The sequence below is a fragment of the Rhododendron vialii genome, chromosome 2a (genome assembly GCF_030253575.1).
Source record: "Rhododendron vialii isolate Sample 1 chromosome 2a, ASM3025357v1".
In the NCBI taxonomy this organism is placed as follows: Eukaryota; Viridiplantae; Streptophyta; class Magnoliopsida; order Ericales; family Ericaceae; genus Rhododendron; species Rhododendron vialii.
This window is the reverse complement of record NC_080558.1, coordinates 35,252,957-35,268,477: the sequence shown is the minus strand read 5'-3', so window position 1 is coordinate 35,268,477 and position 15,521 is coordinate 35,252,957. Positions and strand designations below refer to the sequence as shown.

The window sequence follows — 15,521 nt, the reverse complement described above, 5'->3', positions numbered from 1 at the left end:
AATATGACAACTTTTGATTATTCATTTGATTATGCCATTGTGGATAGCCTTATTAGTAGGTACTAGTATTAATCAATACTTCATACAAATCTGTTGAACCCCCAACAGCCTCTAATCTCCCAATCCTAAACTTCTAGAATTGTTTATTTTTCTTATTTTTAAAATTTCAGAGAGAGAGAGAGAGAGAGAGAGAGAGAGAGAGAGAGAGAGGAGTTGAGTTTTCTTAATTTTCATATTTTGTAATTAATGTGAGTAGATTTTATTCACGCATCAACATTTTTATCTCCGTGCATAGAACTAAAACAACACTAGTTAAATGTATGTGGATGTGGGGTTGTGCTCATGTAAAGATAGTTCGACCTAGTGGGAGATGCTAAATTTCACAAAAAAAGAAAAAAGACAACAGGTCATTATTGAGTATTTACCATCAACACACAAGTTGCTGCCTTTTATCCCACCAAGTAAAAACACAATTAAGGGAGAAAACAATCCTAATAAAGCAGAAGTTTAATTTTCCTATAATAAGTCCTGCCTCAGGAAGTGAATGTTTTTTCTTTCCTCTTAATTACATTACAAAACAAGCATGATGCATTAACTTCATCTATTTTCCCGCAAAGTACAACTATTTTCATACATATGAATCATATGATGCAGACGGCACATCATGCAGCGGATGGCCTTTTCTGTTCCTTTCGATAATCCTTCGTGCAAGCGAGACTTGTTTGCCAACCACAAATATAAAGGCCTTTCCCTTTCCTCCCGCTCCTCTGGCAGTTCTTCCAACACGGCGCACATACTCACTGGGATCACGGGGAAAATCAAAGAGCACAACATGATCAACACCGCCATCAAAGTCGATTCCCCTTGATGCTCTGCAACAAAAACAAGTATCGACTTATTAGAGGATGCGAAATAACAACTAAGTTTATACCCACAACACCAAGCATAGCTCAAGATCCATAATACAAAGTAACAAACGGGATTGAACTTTGAAGAAAGGAACATTTACCTATCCGTGCAAACTAAAAACAGAGATTGGTCTTCCGGTTGGGAGCTGCAGAACTCCTCCATATTTGCTAACCGTGATTCTTGTGCCAAAGCAGCATGAAATGGAAAGACTCTCGTACGGGTCCCTTTTCTATCAAGTCGGTTCAACACATTCTCAACCTTTCTGCAGGTCTCAATCTGCACTAAGCAAATGCCAACACAAATTCAGAGCGGTAATTACAAAAGATGAAAGAGATGTACTAAAGACATTCTCAGTATACTCTCTGCACAATTACCTTGTTACAGAAGATTATCGTTTTTGTCACTGCACTTCCCTCAACAAGTCGCACAAGAGCAGATTTCTTATTGGAGAATGCTGTCTCTGGAGTCTTTTCTGCTCCATCATCTCCACTGCAATCTACAAGAACCTGATAAAAAAGAACTGTTCATAAACTCAACCACATCCAAGGTTTTCTTACCTTCATTCTTTCCAATGTCTTTCGGGAAACAATAATATTTCCAAATGCATCACCTTATTGGACCACATCATCACCCGATTCTAACTGTTGGAAGGCAACTCCCGCATACAGATGTCAAGTACCAAACAAAAAAGCGTTATCTTTATGGGCAAAATGCAATTTACTTCCTGTTAGGTTGCCTCTTTGGCACATCGCCTCCCTATCATTTGAAAATGACCAATTTACTTCGTGGTTTTGGACATTTTTGCAACTCTAACTCCATTAAGAGTGAATGTCAAATTGCTTTAATGCTCTTGTATGTTTCTTTTCTTTCTTTCTTTCTTTCTTTTCTTTTTTTTCCCCTTTTTTTGATTTCTGCGGTGCACAAGGAGGGGGCTGCTTTTTTTTTCTTTTTTTTTTATGTTTTTTTCCTCAACAACAAAAGTCTACCGAGCCTAGAAGACCATGTCAGCGTACACCCTCCTTTTAAAAGTCGACAACTTAAGCAAAAAAAGAATTTTGTCCCACCTATATTCATCAATCTTAGCTGGTTTTTCAGTGAACATTTCATCTGGAATTTTCCCGTTCCATATGGAATAAAGCTCTTCATTCAGCAAACTGTCCTAATTGCCTTCCTCTAATGGAAGATCATTGTGAAGTTTCTTCTCAAAGAGGTTGGGAGGTCAACCCAGTCTGTCCCTTGTGTAATAGAAGCACAGAGAACTCCAGTCATCGTTTGTGCAGCCAGGCATAGGTGGTCTTAGGCCGCCATCTTCATCCTCCTTGATCTCAGTGGTTAGGCTAACGGCAGGAAATCTTTCAAAATCTCATCTCTTTCTCTGTGGTTAGGCTAACAGCAGGGAATCCTTCCAAATCTCAGAGTAACCAAGAAATCATGTTCTTTAAACTTAAAGCAATCATTTTTTCTTTGGAACCTTTGATTATTAGGAGCAAGGTCATCATCACAGATTTCTTTGAGAGACATGAAATAGATTGAGAAAAAGAAACGCAAGACAAAAAGAAAGAAAACAAGGGAAAGATAATCACATTTGCAAACTAACCTCCACAAGTTCAGAGCTGGTGCGGTGCATACCAGGTCCCATGATTACTTCGCAGTCAGGAAAAACCTCAACTAGCTTGTTGTATATGACCGTTGGTAAAGTGGCAGTGACAAAGAGATATTGAGTGGAAACAGGTGCACTGCTGATTAAACTTTGCAATGCTGGCTCATAGTCCTCGTTAGTAAAAAGTATATCTACCTCATCCAGCACAGCACTGTTATACGAGGTTTAATCAATCTTGGCAACAAAGATTCCCAGAGATCATGTCTATTACTGAAACTTAAAAGTTGAAGAGCTGTAGTCGAGAGTGGAGTAATTGAGGGCATCATTCTGTGCATCATAATAGGGAATTTGGAAACCAAAACATGATCCTCAGGAAAATCATGATCATGAAGTTAAATTCTAGTTCTCCTTCCATTCCATAAATATTGCCGACTACACAAAACGAGAACTGAAGGAAAAAGATTTTGGTCAAAAGAAATTCCAACTTTATCCGCCAGTAAAAAGAACTCATCGATATCCAGAAACTTTCACAAAAAAGTGAATTTATTTTTGACCAAATTAATTCTTTTCAATTTCTTCTTTTTGCATAGTGGACAATCTTTACAAATGGAGGTAGTATATACCACAAGAAAACTGGCATGCCCTAATGTATTTCCCAAAAACCTCAAGGGAGGTCAGTACAATATACCGCAAGAAAACTGGCAGGTTAATGCAGTCCATATGATGCTCAAGGAAAAGGACCAAAAGGTATTTCAAAGATGCGAGTAATTATAAAAGTTGGCTCACATTCAAGACTAAAATCCAAATGGAAGTTGAACAATCTGATTTGGAGTCTTTTTTTTTTTTAATCATGTTTATGTTTTGGTGTTGTCGTTTTTAGATTTGAACACTTTTAGCAGTCAGTTCTGTTTTTTTTTGTTTCAGTAATTGCTGAGATTGGTCATAGTCTAAGAATCCTACTACACATTGCTTTAGGCAGACAGATCTTAATTTGTAATATACAGGTTCTAAGAAGTCAAATAATTATAGTAGATTGACTAGCTCCCTTTTTAGAAATCCGTCTTAGTTGGTTTAGGAAGGCTCCAACATTATATATAGCCATGTAAGGTTTCTAAATTATTGGAGTTGAATGCTGAGAGAAATTTCAGAGCTTCCAAGCTTTTTGTGAATTGTGTGATGCAATTCCAGCCTTGGATGTGTCACCTTGGGAATCTAGGCATGATGCCGAGGGGTGATTTCAAGAATGTTTTTTTCCCTATCACGAGTTTCTGCTTAAAATCAGCATATTTGCTGTTCTGAATAACTGTTTACAATATCAGAAGAGCCCCATAACAGTCCCCAAAAGCCTGGTTTCTCGTCTTAAGAAACTATACCTTATTGTGCACCTTTTGAAAAAACTAAAAACATACACTTGTCCAACATCATAGGTCTCATCTATAAAAACAAAAGCGGTCATGCTTGCAAATGAATTTGTTGCCTCATGCTTGATAACCCCCATAATGCATGCGACCCAATTTGAGCATGTTGTTAAGACCTATACAAGAAAGCAAGTACATGTACAAATTCAAGAAAAAATAGTTACCATCTAAGGTTTGTCAACTGCAATATGCCTTCTTTGGTAAGGAACAAAAGACGACCAGGTGTAGCTATTAGTACATCTAAGTTCTGTAGGAGACTTTCCAGTTGAGTTTTCTGTCGAAAACCACCGGTGGCAACCACAGAGCGAAAAGGAACCCCTGACCTTGAAATGGCTCTGCAATTCCTCAACACCTGCAAAAGTTGCATTCAAGTCTAAAAGAACATGCCAAAAAGGAATAGAGACAGAGAATCAACAACGGGAGAAGCCACAAAGATCCTATTCTGGTGGCAGCAGCAGGTGTAAATTGCTAACAATGATTCTCATGTGGCTTTCATACCAAACCAAGCCAAACTGAGCCTTAAGTCTCAATCAAGTGGGGTCGGCTACATGAATCCGTTTTTTCTATTGAGCTCTGTAAAGGGCATAGTGTTCCGTGATGTACAAAAAACATAGATTGTTTCGCACTTCCACCTCTAATGTCAATTTTGGTCTACCCCTCCACTTAGTGTTACCCTCTAGCGTAACCACATCACTCCTAAACTTGCCTTCTCTGTATCTTCAAAGACATAAGCACACATCCCGGAAAAGCCCAAAAACAGAAGCAGAAGAGGAAATACTGGTAGATGGTGTAATAGTTAATGTCACATCTATTCTTCAGAACCTACTAGACGCTATCACAGATTTGATGCATCCAGAGACAGTCAAATATGAGTGAGGAGTGGAATTCAATTGGTAAATGCCTCAGAAATAATAAGGAAGACACAAGATAACTATCATAGCAACTATACCATGATAGAATCATGCCAATGTAGCTCCTAAATAAATATCCAAAAACAAAAAGAAATGAGATAACATTATGTCCACACCTGACAAGCCAACTCGGCAGTTGGTACCAATATGACAACTCGAGGGCTTTTAGGTAAAGATTTGCTAAGCCCTTGAAGCTCTTCATGCCTGAGACGTTGAATTACTGGAACAAGATACGCCAAAGTTTTTCCAGAACCACTTTGATCCGCTATAATGCAGCACTTTCCCCCAGTAACAGGTGCAAATGCCAAGGCCTGAAGTTGTTAAAGATGGTTCATATAATCATTGTTTTCAAAGAAAATCAAGTGAAGATATGAGTTTTACACCATAAAGTTTCATTTTGAAGTTATTCCCTCTACCAATAAACTCATCGTGAGATTACATGTGGAAGAGGATGGCTGGTTCATCCGAGTGAGATGGAACCCAGAGGAGGGAGGGGGAAGATATTCACTCATCCTGCTGAAGAGAGGGGCGCAGTGGAGTAACGAAGCTCAAAATACAGAGAGCATAGGAATCACAAGTCTGAAGACCTATCGTGTAAGACGGTTCCACCATCAATTTACTGGTCAATCATGCCACCACAACAAGCATTCCCTCAAAACGTGTGGACACATGATCAACCAACTAGGATCCTCTTTTGAGTTGTAAGATTTGCATCTAGCCCTGCATCTAGTTTCAGTGGACTGTATACGCTGGTCGCAGCACTAGGGAATGACGTAGGACTATTGCCATCATACAATCGATATGTGAAAAAAGAACTAAGCCCCTTCACTAATAAGAAATCTACTAGTGATGTCACTTCTTAACATTTTTGGTGTACTTGGAAGAAAAAAAAATGAAGGGAAAATGAAGGTTTCTACTGGTTGTGGTCCTAAAGAACCATTGGGGAACAAAATAATGTTCAGTCTTTATTGCGTGTGAATTCACTTAGGCAAGTTAGATTTCAAGATTCGCAAACACTGTCCAAATAACATACCTCCCAAGGGGCCAATGTCTGTCAATATACATTCGGTTAACAAAATGATAAGCAAACCGCTCTATGCCTCGACAAGTAATAAAAAAATATTGGTGGTAACAGTGGTGATAATTATCCATAAAACACTGTGGTAACGTACCTGAATACATGAAGGGCGTATGATGGACTGATTCCGAAGAGATTCGATGATTGTATCATCACATCTCAAATCTCTAAAGGACTTTTTGCTGAAAAAACCACTATCAGAAGGCAAGTTCCCCCATTCTTTTACTTTGTCCCTGGCATTAAATTGGATGTTACGAGCGGACCCTCCATCACCCCACCGTCTTAAGGATGAAAGAGAACCTCTTGAAACTGAAGCATCCTGGCGTTTGGAGGGAAGTTTAACGCCAGACATAATAGCCACCTCTGATTCGGACATGTCTCCTTTTGTCCATTTATGCCTAGTATTTTTAGTTTCTGGGGATTGGGAGCCTCTCGAAACACATCTACATCTCAGAAGGTCCAATCTCTTTTTACCCTCCGCAAATTCCGGTTCGGACTGTGAACTACTAAGTAAACTAAGAGGTTCATCTTCTACAATTACGTCATAGTAGTCGCAGCAATCTTGCTTCTTTCTGGAAAATTTTCGCCCCAAGAGCCTCACTCTCTGAGATTTCAATCTCCCAAAATTTACTGATGATACACTATTACATGCTGACAGAAAATCAGTACACATAACTGCTGGCAATGTATACATGCCTGCACAAGCCAAAAACAAAAAAAACAAAACACCAAATGACCAATGGAATGGTATTATGGAGTAGAACCTCGAATCAAATAACTGACATGAGCAAGAAAAGAACCGCGAACAAAGAATCTGAGAGAAGATTACAAGATTGTTAAAGAAAAACACAAACCGAATGATACAAACTAATGAAATTTCAGAAAATATATACAGCTTGGGAATGATGGAAACCTGGGAGAAGAAGGGTAGTCGGGGAAGAATCAAGAGGCAAGCATGTGAACCCTAACGATGACATTACTGAAACTTTGGCTTTGGTAGTGTAGCGGTGTAGCCTGTACAAGGCCTGCTGAGTGCTGCTATGGAGTATCCTTGTCCATCTTCGTTTCCATTTGCAGTTCCAGTTTTCTTTTCCGGTAAATTTGCCTTATCTTCCCGGAGGTTTCTGACAACAACACAAGCCTCTTCAAGATTTCTCAAAATTGCACTAGCCTCCCAAATTAGCAGGGCTGTCGATTTTTAACCAGACCCATGTACCCATCTATATCCGCCCGCTTATAACCCATCCAAATCTGCCCATATTCTACTAGGGCTTCCTGACCGGTCCTAAGTTAGGAACTTTGGGTTTCTATTGGGGAAAAAAACAGATATGGTTCCCGTAGTTAAGTGTTTGTGTCAACTTGGTTCCTGTAGTTGTAATTGGCTCGATTTACACTATGTACTTTCTATTTTGTTCCAATTTGGTCCAATTGCTAACCGCCGTTCGTCATTTTAACAGCAAAATCAAATAGCCTCCTTTTTGGGGTTAAAACAGTAATTCTCTCATTCTCCTGTTACCCTAATTTGTTTCCCGCTGGATTTGGACTTCTCATTTTGAAGCGGACGATTTTGGAGGCAGAAGAACATCCAACACCTTGGCTAACTTCAAGAGATAGAAGAACCAGATATGGCTTGCTGCAGATTTGACGGAAACAGGCCAGAATATGGTGAGTTTTTCGACTAATAGACAATGGAAAAATGTTATGCTCAAATACTTTGTTTTTCAATGGAAACATGGCAGAATATGGTGAGTTTTTGGACTAATAAACAATGGAAAAATGTTCTGATCAAAAACTTTGTTTTGCTTTTATGGCACAAAATTTCAGTGGTTCTATTTTATTATGTCCACGTCTTTAGTAACTATCAATATTATATGCATAGAATATGTATATAATGGTCAATATCACGTCTTGACTTTTGGGTCAATATCATTTTGTGACTTTTGGATCTATATCATGTTGTGACTTTTGAACATGGTTCTATTTGCATTTTCAGTACTATGCAGAAAAATAAAGCATCTCAGTATTTGTCCACAAGTTGAACAAGTAGACAATACCAGTGGTTATGTTGCCTCATGGTTAATCACGAAAAATGCTGAATTGGTGAGCAATTTTTTTCAAAAAACTATAATCAAATTTCTTCTAAGGTGCCTCCTTATCAATGGAGAATGGAAGAATGAGCTATGTTTTAATTCAGAGGTATATTATGGCAAAAGGGAAATGAAAGAATTACTGTTTCAACACCAAAAAAGGAGGCCGTGTGATTTTTCTGTTAAAAAGACTAATGGCGAACTAACGGAAGTTAGTAATTGGACCAAGTTGGAACAAAATGGAAAGCACAGAGTGTAAATCGAGCCAATTACAACTATAGGGACCAAGTTGACACAAACACTTAACTACAAAGACCATTTGAGTTTTTTTCCCTTTCTATTGGTTTCAAATTGGGGAATTTTAGGCCGGCCCCAAAAAGTAAGTTTGGACTTAATTTAGTCCTGACAAAAATATTTCTTCTTTATTTCAATCATTTTTCTTGACTTTTCATGTATTTTTACTATTTTGCTCATTCTTATTAACTTTTTGCATACATGTTCATTTTTAGTAAAATTTATATTTTTAGAATCAACTCTTGACCCATCTTATTTCGGACAAAAATACCCTTGACTATGTGAACTATGAAAACTGCCAATTCTCATAGCTAGTTAACATAATATTTCAGACAAAAATATCCCCGCCCGTTCACATAGCCCGAGTTAACATATTATTTTGGACAAAAATACCCCTGAACTATGGCTATGAAAAGTGAGGCTATGAGAGCTATATTTTTAGAATCAATTCCTGAATCATATTATTTCGGACAAAAATACCCTTGGCTATGTGAACTGGCTATGAGAACTGTCAAGTCTCATAGTAAGTTCTATGAGAACTGCTCAATTCTCATAGAAAACTAGCTATATGAACTGAGCTATGAGAATTGACTATGTGAACTGCCAATTCTCATAGTCAGTTCAATGAAAACTGTCAGTTTTCATCGTCAGTTCTATGAGAAGTGACTGTTCTCATAGAGAACTAGTTTTGTGAACTGGTTATGAGAATTGGACTATGTGAACTGAAAAATATACAGTTCACATAATCTTACCACACACTAAAATACACAATTCTCATAAAAAATATATAGTTCTCATAGAAAAATACACGATTCTCATAGGAAAAAAAATGAAATAGTCCAATACACAGTTCTCAAAGAAAAATACACAATTCTCATAGAAAAATACATAGCTCTCATAGACAATTCTCATAAAAAAATACACAGTTCTCATAAATAGTTCTCATGAACAATACACAATTCTCATAGAAAAATACACACAAACAAAAATTGAACTAATAAATAATAATAATCAAACATAAATCCATCCATATCACATCTCACATAGTTCCTGATAAAAAAAGAAAAAGAAATCCAAACCTGAAATTTAACTTTCAAGATTTACATAGTTCCTGGTATAAAAAAAAAAGATTTACATATAGTTCAAAACCTGAACTTTAAGGAATCTATAAATCTCAGCATCATGTCTCTGTAATTCACGATCGATCTCATCTCACTACTATACGACCGAGAAAAGGTGAGTCATTTGACGAAGCCAATTGACCATTGTCAAGTGATAAAGTTAAACTAGTGGACACCGATCGTGCTTGATTGAAAGAAATCCACCGATAATATCTGCGAATTGTTCTCCATGAAATCCTACACTTTCAATCTCTCTTTGCTCGATTCCAAACCGTAGTTCCATGGCAATCTCTTTTTACATAGGCGACGACAGTGAACTGTGTTATAGGGATCGACGGCGGCCTCGTCTCATCGGAGTACTCCTTGGAGGTGTAGCTAGTGTTCGATGTAAGTTGATCTGTATTAAAACCAACGGAGGCGGGAGAATCAAGCGTTGACGGCGGAAGATTTCCATGGTATGTCGATTTAGCGACGGCGATAGTGGCACTGCCTTCAAAGCACCTTTACTGTTCGCTGAATCGCCATCGTGGCTGAAGAAGTAGAATCCACGCCTTGGTGGCGATAGTGGCTGGTGAATTGAAGAAGAGAGAGAGAGAGGAGACGGCGGTCGTGGTCGGCTCTGCTCCATCGGTGGAGGGAGAGCGAGAGAGAGGAGTTGGTGTGTCGGTGACTATGGTTTAGAGAGAGAGAGAGAGGAGGGGTTTCAGTTTATTTGGAAAAATATCGGTTTTATTTCGTTTGTCAACATTTGGGGCAAAAAGGTCAATCATGCAACATAACCGAGCCATCTAGCTTTGGTAAAATATATTAGGGTTGGGATCAAACAAAACCTAAAAAGGAGGACCGGCCTCTAATTTTCTATTTCATATTTGATTGCAAATTGCGAAACTCTTTGTTGTACGTCAACCAATGTTGAGATTTCGAACATGACTTTCTGGCCTTTGCTTTTACACACCGTAATTTGTTGGAATTCGTAAATTGGCTTGTAAATCAACCCGACGCAGCCTTTTCTTTCTGGGTTTTTTGTTTTTTAAAAGAAGATTTAATAAAATTTTCAAAGCAAAACCCTACTCACAAACAGAATGAATCAGTTAGATATTACGGAAATTTTCAAAGTGAAACTCTACTTGTAAAACAGGATGAATCGGTTAGACTTTAGGGAAATTTTCAAAAACTTGGAATGAAGTCGGTTACTTTTCCTTGAAATCAAAAGTCCAATACCAAGAGGAATTTACATGACATACAAAAAGTTCAGATTTTTTTGATCTTTGTCTGATTATATTTTTGGGGTGGGAGGCCTTCGGATTTGACCTATTTTGACATTTAGTACCACGTGGCCTTAAGGGCCCGATTGGATACGGGAAAAGAATTGGGGATATTATTTATGAAGGAGGGTGATGCAAATCATGTAAATATGTACATATTAGGGGTATTTGTTAAGGTTCTTTAGTGAGAGGCATTTATATAATTTCTGTGATTGAAATTCTTTTTGGTCTAACTGGTCCTTTAATGAGTTTTTGGAAGTTTTGGGATATTTTTAAAATAAATGTAATATTTTGGAGTATGAGAAGTATACTTTGTCTTTTGGGGGTTAAAGTGCAGATTTTAGTTGGCTTCGTACAGTTTCATAGAGAAGCCTCTTGATTTTCTATAAAAAGGGGGTAAAAGAAACCAACGTAGGGCTCAAAGCTCAAAGAATTGGAGGCTTGGGTCTCAAGGATTTGATCCCTCAGTGCTTATTCCCTCTTCACTGTTGTATGCCCAAAGAGGCTAGCTAAAGCTGTTGTTTTCTTTCTGTTCGTACTTGAATAGTGTTCAGATTTAGGTACTTCTCTTGGATACGTAGTAGGAGCTCACTTTGGTGGGTTAAACTTGTTCCTATTTGCTGTATTTTCAGTAGAAGACAATGTTTTTTGGTCCTAGCTCTTTCTATCTTCTTCTAGCATCTATATATGTCGTTCTAGTCTTAGTTTCTGATTCCTAGTGCTAAATACTTCGATTTTTTTGGTTTGATTATCTTGGTGTTACTTACTCACATATCTTGTCTATATTTATTTGCATCAATTGATATCAGAGCAAGTTCCTTCCCAGAGATTGCTCATTAGTTGTGTTTTGGATATCTTGGTTGCTATAAACATGGCTGCAAGAGGTGGTAGAGGAAGTCGGGGTCGCAGAGGTTGATATGCTACAGTTGAAATGTTTGAAGCACTGCATGAACAAATTCAAAACCTTACTCAGGTTGTTATGCAAGCAAATAATGGTCGAAATCGCAGGAATGATAGTGACCAACGATCAGATCGTTGTCGAGACATTGGGAATGACTTGAATCAAAGATCTGGAGATGAAAGTGATGGCTCGACTAATGAAAGAAGGGCAGAATGAGAGGGGGCTGTGCAAAACAATGAAAGACCTCAGCGATGGAAAAAGTGCATTGTACATACTCTACAGAATTCCAAAGAGTATGGTGTGCAGGTTAATTTATTTTTTTAGTAGTAAATAAATATGCCATAAAATTGTTTTTTTCTTACTATTTAAAAAAATAATTTTAACCCCGATTTTTACTTTCAAATTATACCACTCTTTCTCTCTCTCTCTCATTGATGGTGTGGGGTCGAATTTCTAAAAAAAAATAGGGAGAGAGGGGGAAATGTAAAATTTGAAAGTAATTTATTTTGGGAAACTTTCAAAAAAAAAAAAAAACTCTTAGAGCTTACACTTCAATATCCCATAAACACCCAAGGCCCCTGTTGAAAAATGTATGCATTATAATTTGTTGAAAAATTATATGTATTACATTTAATTATTTTGATGATTAATTTAATGATATTTTTATTCAGCAAATACAAAATTATTGAAAAATCCTTTCATGGACTAAATATTTTTGTGACCTTGAAAAATAACTTAAAGTCTCTTGGAGTCATGATTAATATTTACAAAGACTTTATTGAGCTCAATACATGCCTTAATGGATTTATTTAGATGATTTTATGAGCTACCGGTTGACGAACCGGTTGACAGGCCGGCTGTCAGACCAGAGGAGTGTATCTACCGGAGGGCACCGGACGACCACCAGGACGACCGCCTGGTCGACCACCCGGACGACCGGCCTAAGCAAATTTCACCCAGTTGTGCCGATCCAGATCTAAATCCAACGGCTCAAATTAAACTCCAACGGCAAGATTTGAAGCACAACGGCTAAAGAGCAGAACAGGGGTCTTAAAGCACTGGTCTTTTATTATTGATTCATCACAACAAAAGCTCTTACACTTTCCAAGCGAAAAGCTATTGCTCTTTTCTCTCCCAGATCCAAGATCAGTAATCTCATTCTCTTACACTGTCATATTTTTCTTTTATGAGAAAAACTTTGATTGTTTGTTGTGAGCTTTTATCTTCTCATCATTCTTCACAAATTGTAACCCTAAGTGAGTGATTGAGAGAGATCACTTGTAATCTTAGAAGACCAAAATCTGGTAGGATTTTGGGTGTTTGTTTTTGAGAGGTTTTCGGAGAAAACTCTTGCGATTGTGCTAGCTCCTCGGGAAAGCTAGAGGCATATGGTGTTTGTAAGCACCCGCAAGACTTACAAGTTGTAATCTTTCAAAGATTAGTGGAACCTTCAAGTAATTGCTTGAGGAGAAGTGGAGTAGGCCGGACCGTTGACAAATCCGGACCGTACCACTATAAACGGGTTCTGTCTCTCTTACTCTCATTCTATTTGATTGCATACTTATTGTTTACATATATTGTTAGAGATAATTTTTATCGGTGATTTTTACTAGCAATCCTATTCACCCCCCTCTAGGTTGCATTAATTGGGTAACAGCTCCGATTGGATGTTGTATGAGTTTTTGGTGTATTATTTAGTTAAAAGTAATTTTGAAAGTAAAAAGCAAAAAAAAGAAGGTTAAAAAAATGAGGATAAAAGTAATTTCAAATTTTTGAAATTGGGAGTAGGGTTTTGGCTTTAAGTTGTAGGGTTAATTGGTGGTGTGAGTTTGAATTTCTAAAAAAAAAGAAAGAGGGGGGAAGTAACCAACTTCTTTTTTCTTTTTCTTTTTTCACTAAAGATAAGTACACTACCTTTTTACACTACATAGTTACACTACATCTTATGTGGAACCTATTTTCAGTCCCAAAAAAATTCAAAAAAATACCCATAAATTTTAAAATATTGTTTTATGGGGTCCTATAAAAAATTAGCTCCAATGAATGTCGGTAAGTACTACTTTTGGATTCATAGGGGTGAAATTGTTTAATTGCGTAGTTTCGCCATTACGAATCTAGAAATAGTACTTACCAATATCCGTTGAAGCTAATTTTTTACAGAGACCCATAATATAATACTTTAGAATTTATGAATTTTTTTCTGAATTTTTTTGAAACCTGAAATGAGCTCCATATAAAATGTAGTGTAACTATGTAGTGTATGTAGCATCTCTCTTCTTTTTTATCAGTAACCAACTTCGGGCTTTTTTTTTATGAGTTTGAATTTTCTAAAAAAAAAAGGAGGGAGAGAGGGGGAAAAGTAACTTGACTTCGTTCACAGGTTTTTTTTTTTTTTTTTTTAATTTCCCTAAAATCTAACCGAGTCATTATGTTTGCGAGTAGGGTTTCGCTTTGAAAACTTTCCTAAAATCTAACCAATTTATTCTGTTTGCAAGTAGGGTTTTGCTTTGGAAATTTTCCTAAAATCTAACCGATTCATTCTGTTTACAGTAGAGTTTCGCAAAGAAATGGGGTTCGATTGGGGCCGTCTTCCCGAGGACATGATCTTCACTATCGTTTTTCTATTGCCTTTTGATAACTAGAGAAGTCTTCAACACGTTTGTCATTCGTGGTTAGTCAACATTGGGTACATTCATCCCCCAAGAATTCGGTGTACATTGCTGCTCTCTCTTACCCAGTGCATGAAAGAATTCGAGTTATTTAAAAGGCAACAATGAGATGATAGTGAAGATAATGTCGACGGGAAGACGGCCCCAATTGAACCCCATTTCTTTGTGAAACCCTATTGTAAGCAGAATGAATTGGTTAAATTTTAGGAAAAATTTCAAAGAAAAACCCTACTCGCAAACATAATGAATTGGTTAGATTTAATTTATACAAAACAGTTTCTGTCAATCTTGAATTCTTGATCGATTTTTTAGTTAGTTTCAATTTGTTTGGTTGTGAAGTAAAAATAAATCGTTTTTTTAGTTCAACTCCGGTTTATAAGTTTTCTCCACTTTAGAGCATCTCCAACCCCACTCTTTACTTTACCTAGCAAACAAAACCAAACCAAACTGAGCCTTACGTCTCAATCACTTGAGGTCGGTTACATGAATTCGTTTCCTCCATTGGACTTTGTCAAATGCCACTTGTTCACACAGACCCATTATACTCATATCTTTGCGCACTACAGCATCTAATGCTATTCACTTTTTCATCTAGCAAAAGTTACAAAAAAGGACAATCTCTACTTTACCTATTCACTTTTTCATCTATGTGTTCCAACTCAACTTTCTATCTTTGCTCTCCAATGAAACTAAATTAACTAATTTGCAAATGTGGCATCTATACAAGATAGAAGTGGCATTTTTCAACCTATCATATTTTTCCAACAGCTTTTTTTATTGGAAAAGGAAATTTTCTTTTTCTCTTCAATTTATTTGATGTATTATTTTTATTGGAACGGCAAAATTTTTATTGCTAAACGGGTACATCGAGGAAGAGAAAAGGGGGAGAGAAGAGAAAGAGTGACCACCTGACAGACATGTAGCCATCACAATGCAGAGAAAAAAAAAATTCCAACAAGAAGTTGAGAAGAAAAATAAAAACAAGAATTACATCCTTGGCAGAGCATATCAATAAAATACTAGCTTATCATCCATTCTGAGCATGATTCAGTTCATTCCAGATAACGACAGCAAGAAGTACTCCATTCCAAGTATAAACACTTGACCTCATCAACCCCTTCATGGAAATGGCTGAAAGAATAAAGCAAGGAATGTGATCACATTGCCCTGGAGAGTGACATTTCCATGAAAAGGCACCAGATTGATTCAGCACCAGGTTGTTTTTTTTTTTTTTTATCGCCCACCAGGTTGGTTCCATTGCCTTGAGA

General features: G+C 37.2%; 1 protein-coding gene across 1 annotated transcript; it reads right to left on the bottom strand.

Annotated features, from left to right (window-relative positions):
• Nucleotides 1-413: 413 nt before the first annotated feature.
• LOC131316166 (DEAD-box ATP-dependent RNA helicase 50) lies at nucleotides 414-7,045 on the bottom strand. The gene is made up of 8 exons (XM_058345442.1): nucleotides 6,830-7,045; nucleotides 6,011-6,612; nucleotides 4,955-5,149; nucleotides 4,092-4,279; nucleotides 2,507-2,720; nucleotides 1,284-1,415; nucleotides 1,010-1,185; nucleotides 414-872 (listed from the first exon to the last, which is right to left on the bottom strand). Exons 1-8 carry the CDS (start codon nucleotides 6,891-6,893, stop codon nucleotides 629-631), a joined length of 1,815 nt encoding a protein of 604 aa, XP_058201425.1. The 5' UTR covers nucleotides 6,894-7,045; the 3' UTR covers nucleotides 414-628.
• Nucleotides 7,046-15,521: the final 8,476 nt, after the last annotated feature.